General features: G+C 36.1%; 2 protein-coding genes across 3 annotated transcripts; both read left to right on the plus strand.

The window, feature by feature from the left end:
• The first annotated feature begins 672 nt into the window (after positions 1-672).
• LOC111391288 (LIM domain-containing protein PLIM2c-like) lies at positions 673-2223 on the plus strand. The gene is made up of 5 exons (XM_023016464.1): positions 673-946; positions 1247-1346; positions 1447-1472; positions 1545-1634; positions 1720-2223. Exons 1-5 carry the CDS (start codon positions 809-811, stop codon positions 2011-2013), a joined length of 648 nt encoding a protein of 215 aa, XP_022872232.1. The 5' UTR covers positions 673-808; the 3' UTR covers positions 2014-2223.
• A 1150-nt stretch (positions 2224-3373) lies between these two features.
• Positions 3374-10978, plus strand: LOC111382675 (K(+) efflux antiporter 2, chloroplastic-like). Of its 2 annotated transcripts, none has more exons than XM_023006715.1 (16): positions 3374-3595; positions 4133-5834; positions 6006-6177; positions 6303-6393; positions 6680-6816; positions 6918-6977; positions 7091-7210; positions 7409-7477; positions 7684-7749; positions 8004-8093; positions 8346-8450; positions 8556-8684; positions 9003-9212; positions 9888-10037; positions 10564-10617; positions 10739-10978. In XM_023006715.1, exons 2-16 carry the CDS (start codon positions 4225-4227, stop codon positions 10961-10963), a joined length of 3288 nt encoding a protein of 1095 aa, XP_022862483.1. In that variant the 5' UTR covers positions 3374-3595; positions 4133-4224; the 3' UTR covers positions 10964-10978. The 2 variants fall into 2 exon arrangements, with proteins under 2 accessions (XP_022862483.1, XP_022862490.1); XM_023006722.1 differs by having other exon boundaries at positions 3375-3595; positions 10717-10805.
• Positions 10979-11865: the final 887 nt, after the last annotated feature.

Raw genomic sequence — 11865 nt, forward strand, 5'->3', positions numbered from 1 at the left:
TCTTTTATACTTCATAGGCGATCCCTTTGTGATTAACTGCTCTAAAAAATTGTTTGATCGCCCTATAACTACCCACTCTCTTTGTAGTGGCCATTTTGTCATGAAACTGTCCTTTTAACTGCTGCCATTATCTTGCATCGTTCAACCGCTTTCGATTGAACCCTTTGAGTCGTGGAACGTGATAAGGTTACTTTAGCAACTGCCTCAATAACTGCATTTCTTGATAATCATAATGCGTTATATTTGTTGATACCTTGGGCGACTTGAAGATTTGGGCGAGACTCCGGGCGACCGTATGCCACTCTATTCGTTCAGACTCTGAGCGACTTGCAAACTTGGGCGATGGCGTTACCGCACTATTGGGCCCCTTATTTGGGCCTTCACCTTGATTCGTTCAATTGGATTTCGTTCTTTGGGCTATCTGATTTGGGGATCCTCCAATTGGACTTTACTCTCTGGGCTGTTCGATTTGGGCTGAATTTTTATGTGTCAACACTTACAAATATAACTTCCAAATATAGCAAAGAAAATACTTTCCCTCAACCTTCTCTTCAACACATTTTTCATGGAATGAGTAAAATTCTTAGCCTATTTTCTCTCCACTTTAAGCGGAAAACATCCAAATTTCACAGCATTTAATAATCCTTCACAGCTTCATAATAATGGGATCTGCCAATAGTAGAATTCAACTTTTCCACCAGTGCAGAAAAATCAAATTTCTATTATTGGCTGATATAACCAAAAAGAAACAAAAAATCTTCAGAAATTCTTGAGATTTTCATCTTGAAAAGGATAGAAAAAGAAAATAATGGTAGCATTCACAGGAACTTTGGATAAATGCAAGGATTGTGATAAGACTGTTTATTTTGTTGACTTGTTATCAGCAGATGGAGCAACTTTTCACAAATCCTGCTTCAAATGCAGCCATTGCAAAGGGACCCTTGTGGTATATATACCTTTTTCAGATGTTTTATGTTCGTGTGTTTATGTGCCAACGTGCACGCGTATTTTAGCATTTGTGTGCTCGACTTTTCTGTTTCTTTATCCTGTACTTTTTCAATGGAAATAATGTTTTTGTTATGCATTTGAGACAAATTTGAACTAGTAACTGTCTCATATAATTTAAAACTAGGCCTCTGCATATTTTCGACTCAAATAGAGTAATTGTGCAAGAAAATTGGAAAAACTGATTTTTCCTTATCTTCATCTGTGATGTATTTATACAACCTCCTTCTGCATTTGGCAGATGAGCAATTACTCATCCATGGATGGAGTCCTCTACTGCAAGCCTCATTTCGAACAACTTTTCAAGGAATCAGGGAATTTTAGCAAGAATTTCCAAACCCGTAAGCAGCCCTCTTGCCTGAATTGGTTGTTGTCGCACTATTAGTCGTTATGCATTCCATCTGATATGATCATTTTGGCTTCTGGTGAACTTTTAAGCAGCAAAGCAAGAGAAGGAGAATTCATTGGTATGCACCATTCTTTCTTTTGAAATTATGGATTGACATTATCTGATCAAAATCATCATATGATTTGTGCAGACAAGGGCCCCAAGCAAGGTTTCTGCCATGTTCTCTGGAACTCAAGATAAATGCTCTGCCTGTAACAAAACTGTTTACCCATTGGAGAAGGTTTGTGTTCAGAAAAATAAACTCTATTCTAAAATAGCCTAATACTAAGTTAATTTCCTGAAATTCTAGTCGTCTCGGGTAACAGATGACAATGGAGGGAGAATCATACCACAAATCTTGCTTCAAGTGTGCACATGGTGGTTGCCCCCTTACACACTCATCTTATGCTGCTCTTGATGGAATTCTGTACTGCAAGCACCATTTTCAGCAGCTTTTCCTGGAGAAAGGAAATTTCCAGCATATCAAGGCTGCTCATAAAAGGAGTACTACGTCCAAGGAGTTGGACGTCGTGGTCGAGGTCGAGGCCGAGAAGCCAGAGGAAGAGGCAGCAGGACATGAACCTGAACCAGATCCTGTCAAGACACAAGAACGATCTTAACTATTATTAACAGTTTGTCTGAATTCGGGTTTCTTGCTATGTTTCTGAGTTTCTTCTTTTCTTCTTTTTGGAGCAGTTCTTAATTCACTACAGTTTACAAGGTAAAAACTATTTTCTTTTGATGTATGTTCACATTTTGTTTGGAAACTGTAAGCATGTTCAAGAGGTTGTGCATTTACTATTTAATTCACAAGAATACCTTGTACAGTAATTTGTTGTTATTGTGTTCTATGCCAAGACGGGCAAGAAGGAAGTATGAACTTGATGCAAATGGCTAAAATATCACATGTTGTAGCAAATAAATAGAATTGGGTGGGCGTTGTCAATTCCGTAAAATGGGTTGATCGTCAGATTTATGGATCATCAAATTTCTAGAAATGGAATGAAAAGTAGATCCATGTAAATCATCACTATGAATGAGTAAATATAAAAAGGGACAAGAATCCGAAGAACATGTAGTAAAACAATAGCCATATATGCAAAGTTGTAGGCCGCTTTATCAAGTTTGATACATTTGATGAAGTATAATCAAGCAAACTCTCGTGCATTGAAGCATTGTTCTTCGTGGCGCATTTGGTAAACAATAATGGGTTCCAGTTTAATTAATAGAATTTTAACTTTTTTTCTTTGTGCAAGTAAATGTAACGAACGAAACACATCACACATGTTTACAGTTTTAGCGTTTATAGTTTCACAAAAGTATAGGGGGAAAAGGAAAATAAACTCCAAGATAAACGTCAAAAAATAAAATATCTACTTTTTCCATCCCAAATATCAAGTTTGAAGGAATGAAAAAGCAGCTCTCAATCATTTTTTCCCCCAAATTGTAATAATATTCGCTCATTCAAATGGAATATTCAATGTCAACAGGGAACTAGACAAATGCAAAATCTAGTAGGTTGGGCCAATTTGGACTTGGACTTACTATATTGAAGTGTCGGCCCAGCTAAAGCCCACTAGAGCTCTACCTTGGGGGTCAATTGATAGACGAACCATAGTATTGGGTATCAAAGTGATAATATGTGATTGTTCAGGGGCCTTTGTATTAATATCATTCTTGTTGCTTTTTTTGGGTTAATGACGAAATCGTATGTCAAAATTAAGAGAGTATTTGATGGGGATTAAAATTAGATTTTTTAGTAGATTGTGATAGAAATTTTTAAAATGTGTGGTTGAAAAGTCATGAAATTCAGGAAATACGGTTGATATTAATGTTTCACTTTGACTTAATTAAAATAAAATTTTAGTCCAAACGGAATGGTACTGTAAATTACACTAAAAAGTGAAAACAAATTATAACTAACGGTTCACGGGCTCCACGCATTTCATTTCTTTAACAAGTTATCCATGCCGAATTGCCAAATAGCCTTCTTTTATAACGACTGGCAAACACGCCCTTATTTCAAAACGAAAGGAGAATTGTGAAGGGACGGCAATAAACCTGCCATTTGTACGGACAAGCTAAAGCTCGAATCTCCATTCACTCCGTTACCAGTTCCGTCACTTTCTCTCTCTTAATTTTTGTACCTTAGAATTTCCGCCTCCAATTTTCCAAGGTCTATTAAATTTCACGGCTTAATCGGTAAGCTGTACTCTCTGTTTTCTGATTTTCAATCATTTCGGCATATAATCGAATATATTGTGTATATATAATATGTTCATATGTGCATTTTAATAAGTGATGGCGTTGATTTTCTTTACTTAGGAGTTAAAAGTAGGAAAGTTTGATTAATTGCAAAATATTTGATATGAAGTCAATAGAGTTTAAACAAGTAGTCGGAGCTGTAAATCAGTCGTTGACCATGTTGATTGTGTCTATATAGTTATATCTGTGTAAGTAGGTAGTTTATTATAGATACACTCATGCACTGCTATGGTTAAAATTATAGAAATTTGGATATCTTTCTACACTGTTGTATGAGTGTGTGTATGTATATTTTGATTGTGAAGTATGGACGTATATTCATATATGTGAATGTGGAAAAATATGGTGGATTCTATCCAATGGCATCACATTAACATCTATAAATACCATAGATGTAATTGATTAATTGATGAATGATAGTCTAAGGGAGTTTTACATTTGTTTTCCTTTATTTATTTATTTTTTTTCTTTTAGGTTGATCTGAAACTAGTGAGCTTGGGAATATTAAATGTGTTTTGGAATGTGTTTGATGGGTATGCATTCTGAATCATAGAAGGCGGGAATTAATGGACTTTGCATATAGTATATACCAGCCCAATGTAATTCCTAGTGGCAAAGGTGCAAGTTGCAGGGAACTGAAACAATTGAATTTAACTACGGGCTTGAAGTGTAACGGTTTGCACTGGAAAGTTATTGGTAATCCAAGGCCAGTGTCAAAAGCACATTCCTCAAAGAAGTTGAAAAAATATAATGCATATTGTGGTAGTACCTTCAGTCCGAGAATACTTATCAATCAGTTATGGTGTTATGGTTATGATGATTCTTTAATGTATAACCATGGCAATACTTTTAAATTGTCAAAGCATTCAGGTCTGTTGCGTTGTCAGGGAAATGACTCATTATCTTATATAAATGGCAATGGTAGAGATGTAGAAATATTTGAAAGTGGTAATAATGAGGTTAGCCTCGAGTCCAGTGGTTCAAAAGAAGCATTCGAGGAAGATAAAATAGAAGAAGTTGAGCCTCCTAGTTTGGATGAATTGAGGGAATTGTTGCAGAAGGCATTGAAGGATTTGGAAGTTGCACAGCTTAACAGTAAATTGTTTGAGGAAAAAGCCCAGAAGATTTCAGAAGCTGCCATAGCATTGAAGGATGATGCAGCAAATGCTAGGAATGTTGCTAATACTGCCCTTAGCAATGTTCAAGAGATTGTAAAAGAAGAGGCTGTGGCTAAAGAAGGTGTTCAGAAAGCAACAATGTCCCTTTCTTTGGCTGAGTCAAGACTCCAAGTTGCAGTTGATTCATTGGAAATTGCAAAAGAAAAGAATGGTTCTCCAAGAGCTTCTAAAGAAAGCACTTTAAAATATGAAAATAGAGGGGAAGAATCAAGTTTATTGAGCGAAGAGGAGAAAGCACTCTTAACGGCTCAGGAGGACATAAGTGATTGTCGAAATCAGTTAGAAATTTGTGAGACTGAACTAAGAAGGGTGAAATACAGGAAAGAAGAATTGCAAAAGGAAGTGGACAGGTTGAATGGGGCTGCACAGCAGGCAGAAATGAATGCTTTGAAGGCAGAAGAAGATGTAGCAAACATAATGCTTTTAGCAGAGCAAGCTGTTGCTTATGAACTTGAGGCTGCACAACGCGTCAATGATGCTGAGCTGGCATTGCAAAGAGTGGAGAAAAATCTTGCTATTTCCAATGTTGACGTGGCAGAAACTACTGTTGAGGCTTCTGCTGTTGAGGAGGTAAATGAAGCAAATTCAGCAGATCTCTTTGTTGATAAAGATTGGGAGATGCCAGGAGAGGTTGCCCAGTTTCTTGAACTTTTACCAAACAATCAATTCGAGGAGTCGAGCCTGTCAGATGAGAGTGACCAAGAGAACGGAAAATTTACTTTAGATCCATTGCCAAAAATCGAAGCAGATGGAGAAAAGTTGAAAACTGCTCAAAGTAAAAAACAGGAAATTCAAAAGGAACCCACACGGGAGAGTTCACCTCTCAGTGCGCCAAAAGCATTACTGAAGAAATCATCGCGATTCTTTTCTGCATCATTCTTCTCTTTTAATGCAGATGAGGATGAATTCACGCCATCTTCAGTTTTCTGTGGTCTTGTGGAGTCTGCTAGGCAGCAATTGCCAAAATTGGTGTTTGGGTCACTACTTATTGGAGCAGGGTATGCTTACTATTTTATTGAAATTTTTCTAAGACTATTGTCAAAAGTACGTTATAGTCATGCATCTGTTATGTTTTTAGTGGTTCACTTCGATGTCATAAAATGTGCTATTAATTTTTAGTCTGATTGAAAAATTGCTGATCTTTGATATGCTGCTGAAATTCATCACAGAATTGCTTTTTATATCAATCGGCGTGAAAGATTTGCTCAGCAATTTCAGCAGCTGGACATCATCTCCACAAGTATTGATGAAGTGTCAACTAGTGCCAAGCCTCTGGTGCGACAAATAAGGGAATTTCCCCAGAAAGTCAGAAAACTAACAGAGATGATTCCTCATCAAGAGGCACGAGTTCAAGTCAATTTTCAGTTGTCTAGTTTGAATCAAAGCATGTTATTCTTATGCATATAATATGACATGTATTTGTTTCCATATATTTTCTTCCTAATAGAGCTATTTATGCTTTTCAGATTAGTGAGGAGGAAGCTTCCCTCTTTGACATGCTGTGGTTATTGCTAGCAAGTGTTATATTTGTGCCTATTTTTCAGAAAATTCCTGGAGGTAAAATTTATTCCCCCTTCCCTGAACTTCCAAGTTTTTAATTCATTATTTTACAATGCAACACTTCGTCAACATAGTAGTTTTGCGAAGGCGCGTTTGCTTATGTTCTTTTAATATTCTCATTAAAGCGAATAAAATTTCTTGCACGCAACTGATGTACTAATCTTCTTATCACATTTATTCTGTTATTACATTCAGCCACAATTCCATGCATGTATTGCACTTTTTTTATTTGTGTTCCTTATTTCCTACTGCTTACCCATCTTCTTTCCACTGCAATATGTAGGCAGTCCAGTTCTTGGATATTTGGCTGCTGGAATCTTAATTGGACCATACGGTGTTTCTATTATCCGTCATGTACACGGGACTAAAGCAATAGCTGAATTTGGAGTGGTTTTCTTGCTATTTAATATTGGGCTTGAGGTTGAATAATAGAATTTTCAAATTTTAATTTTAGAAACATTCATTACAACATTTATATCACTACGGCCAAGAGAATTATCCTGTAACTGTATTTTTGACAGCTCTCAGTTGAAAGACTGAGTTCAATGAAGAAATATGTTTTTGGATTGGGTTCTGCTCAGGTAACAAAAAATTTCTTAATCTCATGTATTTCAACGATTTGCACCAGAGAGCGACCTTTTGATTCGGTCAAAAAGTATGGTTTATAAGTTCAAAACTTTTTACGTGAATTCAGGTCTTGGCGACAGCTGCAGTGGTGGGCTTGGTTGCTCATTTTGTTGCTGGACAGCCTGGTCCTGCTTCAATTGTCATTGGGAATGGCCTTGCACTATCGTCCACTGCAGTTGTACTACAGGTAAAACATCATTTATTGGTTGGCTGGCATTGTTAAAGATTGCATCGAGAGCAATTATTTTGTTCTTTCTCTGTTTCATTTCTTCCATTTTTTTTATTTACAATGTGCGTTTAGTTTTACGAGCTACTTGTGAAGACTATGATCTAGTACTATTTTTGCAAAAGTTAGTTATGATTTTTAATGTGGAGATATCTGCAGGTTCTGCAGGAACGTGGAGAGAGCACTTCACGTCACGGGCGAGCTACATTTTCAGTATTACTTTTCCAGGTATATGCATGCTTTTCTAAATAATTAGTTTTCATCTCTTTTCTTCTCTCTTGTTGGTCTCTCTTTCTTTCTTTGTTGACAGTGTGAAAATCTAGTTTTCTTTCCTTGTTGGACTTATTTACCAAGGGATTTGTGGAATTTCTGTAGATTGTGAATTTGCAGGCTTACTCAAAGATTTATATTGACCATTTTCCTTTTCCTTCCAGGACCTGGCTGTGGTGGTTTTGCTCATCTTGATACCTCTTATTTCGCCAAATTCGTCCAAGGGAGGGGTAACAATTTTGTTCAATTGATATTTTTGACTCAGCTGAAGAAATACTTGGAAATGACACCTCATCCACACACTTCTATAATTTCATTTTACTGCGTGGAAGCTAATTAAAGAGGGGTTCGAGCATGCTCGACTAATTAACAAGTGGATGTCACACTACTTATGATTTTATGCTTGTTTGTGGTAGTCAGAAACTTTGGCTGCTGCTATTGCTACTAGCATCACTTCAACGTACAACATTTCAATTGTTTTCAGGTTGGTTTCCAAGCCATTGCAGAAGCTCTTGGATTGGCTGCTGTGAAGGCAATTGTTGCCATCACTGCTATAATTGCTGGAGGCCGCTTGGTAAATATTATGATTCTCCGTCATTGTTGAACATTCTATGCTACTGAAGTTGCAACTATGCATTCAACTAGTATCCTTCTAAACAACTTTTGACAAATCTTGTTATCTCATGCCACAAGTAGATTACATTTCATACTGTATATCATCATATGGAAGTACATCTTTTCTCATATAGTATGCAAGCCATTACTGTTTTTATCGTATTGGAAAATAAAAATGAAATTCATCATTTTCTTCTCACATTCTATGCAGCTGCTTCGGCCAATATATAAGCAAATTGCAGAGAATCAAAATGCAGAAATATTTTCTGCAAATACTCTTCTCGTTATTTTAGGGACTAGTCTCCTAACTGCCAGGGTAGGCAACCTAGTGTTTTGGTAGTTGTATTTTTTTTTTTTTTCATTTTAATAGTACTTGTGTATTATGACGATAATAACATGGATCTTTCATTAACTAAAACAGGCTGGCCTTTCCATGGCTTTGGGAGCATTTTTGGCTGGTTTGCTTCTAGCAGAAACCGAATTTTCTTTGCAGGTTGAATCAGATATTGCACCGTATCGTGGCCTTCTGTTGGGTCTCTTCTTTATGACAGTAAGCCCTCTTGTTTGCATGCTATAACTTCCACTTGATGTTTGAATATACTACACATGATTTCCTTCTGGTTCTGGAAGCTTCTGTATGATCTTCATAAATGATTCTTCTGCGACTCCACTTGCTCTGTGCAGCCTGTAGCTTTTGAACCCTAATGTCTAATAAGGTCTTTTTCCAATTGCCTCGTTATGATTAAATGTGATTTTACCATGTCATTGTTCTGTAACTTCTGTTTAATTTGATCTTTTTGCTTACCTAGAAGTATTAATAATGTTTCACTACAATTGTAACTAATAGCTATTATTATTTGGCGCACAGGTTGGAATGTCTATTGAACCAAAGCTTCTAGTTACAAACTTTCCTGTTGTTATGGGATCATTATCACTTCTAATTGTTGGAAAAACTATCTTGGTTGCATTAATTGGAAGACTTTTTGGTATTTCAATTGTGTCAGCGATAAGAGTTGGTCTTCTACTTGCACCTGGTGGAGAATTTGCCTTTGTAGCTTTTGGTGAAGCAGTTAATCAGGTTTCATCTCTCATGAATTAATCCCTTGTTTATAATGCACTTCTTGACTTCGAATAATCATTGCAAGCCTTCTTTTTTGTGATATTTTTATTGTTGTCCAGGTATTTGTGAAATTTTCGAGACTATTGCATATATAATTCATTAAATATCTTCTGACCTTTCACAGCTTGATAAAGCTCTTTCATTATTTTTAAAACAAATTCATTAAAACCTAAAGATCTTAATTATTGTTGGGCGGGGATGGTTTGTGCTTGATATGATTTTGATATTTTGATGGAACTGTTCATTGTGCCTGAAAGCTAGTTTCATGTAAATTGCAAACTTGCTATAATCTTTCTTTTTCTACAAACAATGCATGGTTTGTGAGAGAAAAGGAAGAAAACTTGTACCTTTTCCTGGCTTTTCTTGGTTAAATGGATGAAAATGGTTTAGTTTTTTCTTTTTACTTTCTGGTATCATTTTCATTCTTGAGTAGCAATACATCTTCCTTTTGGCTGTGATCAAACAAACAGGTTGCCATATCACATTAGGATATAGATTTGCAATTGATTTACTTGATATCATGTTATAGGGAGAGCTAGCTGCCAAATAAATAAGATATGAAAAGCAGTACATCTCATTACCATCGTATTCTATTTTTTAACTAGTTTTTTGTTGATATGGCTGTCTTTTCAGGGTATAATGTCTTCGCAACTGTCGTCTTTGCTGTTTCTTGTGGTCGGAATATCAATGGCTCTCACACCATATTTAGCTGCTGGAGGCCAATTAATAGCCTCTCGCTTTGAGCTGCATGATGTCAGAAGCCTATTGCCTGTGGAAAGTGAGGTGAATGACCTAACTTCAGTTGCTTCATTGACAGATATCCAGATTCTGATACTGCTTTGGGCAATGCTTTCTTGTTTGTGTGTGGGTGTCCAATCTATCATTTTTCTTCTCTTTTGTGTCCTGTTATTTCTAGTTGGCATTAGTTAAGTACTCTCTTTGTTTAGGTTTGTAATATAGCTTCCTGTTGGTAATTAGGCTTGAACTAAACATTGATGCTGCTAGTGTATCTTGCATATGTAAAAGTTATGTCGTCCCTGCCATACTGTTTAGTCCTAAATATCGAAGAAGTTGGTGTCTCGCTTTCCTGTAGATGATTGATTTAGGTGCCTTTATTCACTTGTCCTGCATGAAAGAATCCTCTTAAGGTATTGTTTTTCTTCTCATAATCACGTGGATGAAAGAATTTTACTGTCACGCTGATGGTCCTCAAAATTCTTGTTTAATGAATGAATGCATTTTTATATGGATACTATGTTCACAGGATGCATACTACAAAATGTACTGATTTTATTTTGCATTTCTTCAGACAGACGATTTGCAAGACCATATAATTATATGTGGATTTGGACGTGTTGGCCAGGTACCTTTCAATTTTCAACTCTTGTTTCTTGAAATCATTTAATATCATTGATATATTTGTCAAGCTAGTATGCTAATTTCACTGTAATTTCTCTCTTAGATGTCTAATTTGGATATTGCAGATTATTGCCCAGCTTCTTTCTGAACGACTAATTCCATTTGTTGCACTTGATGTGAGGAGGTATAAAATTATTCATGTCATGTTTAAAATGAAACCAAATTGCCTCGGTATAAATTATTATATCCGCACCTCCACAAACCATTTTGAGTTGTCTGTGATTAACATTCTTGGCAACCATGGTCTGTTGTGGTTGCCAAAGATTGGATTGTTTTGGACCTTTGAGTAGATTTAACAATGAACCAAGTAGCAAAAAAGTATTAAATTTAATTGGGAATAAGGCTTAGTTTTTGTTTTGCTAAACATGCATTTCATTGGGCAAAGAGAGGTGCTGCCAGAATTTTTCTCCTTGGAAACTGATAAAAGGTCTTTAAAGAAAAATTATGCCCCTGTTTGGTGGGGATTTAAACTAGATTTTGAGTAGATTTTGATAGAAGTTTTTGAAATGTGTGGTTGAAAAGTTGTGGGACCCATGAAATATGTGTTTAATATTGATTGTTTGACTTTGTCCTTGATTAAAATCAGATTTAAATCAATACCAAACAGGGGAATATGTCTGGTATTTGGAATTGAAATGGAGATTGCTATTAGCTATATATAAGCATTTCAATGGTGCAACCATGCTATGACCAACTCTGAATCAAAGTTTTAAAAGTAAAGGAATTGCAAACAGAATGAGATACATTATTCACTATTGATATAATTTTTTAATGGACAATGCTATGTGTACACAATGGTGTACACATAGCATTACACCCCCCCTCATGGAGGGGGCCCACATACAATAAAATATTTGTGGGCCCCCCTCCATGTGAGAGGGGTGTAGGCCATTGGTGTACACATAGCAATATCCTTTTTTAAAAGAGTTTGTGACAAATTTTATGCCGCATTGCTTTAATGTTAAGCACCAGATCAGTCCAGTGTCGTACTACCATCATTCGATTTTATGTCTTACGAACAGATCAAAACTTGTTTTCTAAAGTATCCAGCAATATGATGCTTCATAATTCAACTTCAAGAAAAAGAATCAAATATTGTTTTTGAAAATTCACGTCCCAACCTTTAGAAGGCTTTTCCTTGGTGGTATTTTGATACTATATCTCTAAATTTGATTTCCTATAGTGATCGAGT

Source organism: Olea europaea, chromosome 3, assembly GCF_002742605.1.
Source record: "Olea europaea var. sylvestris chromosome 3, O_europaea_v1, whole genome shotgun sequence".
NCBI classification, from domain to species: Eukaryota; Viridiplantae; Streptophyta; class Magnoliopsida; order Lamiales; family Oleaceae; genus Olea; species Olea europaea.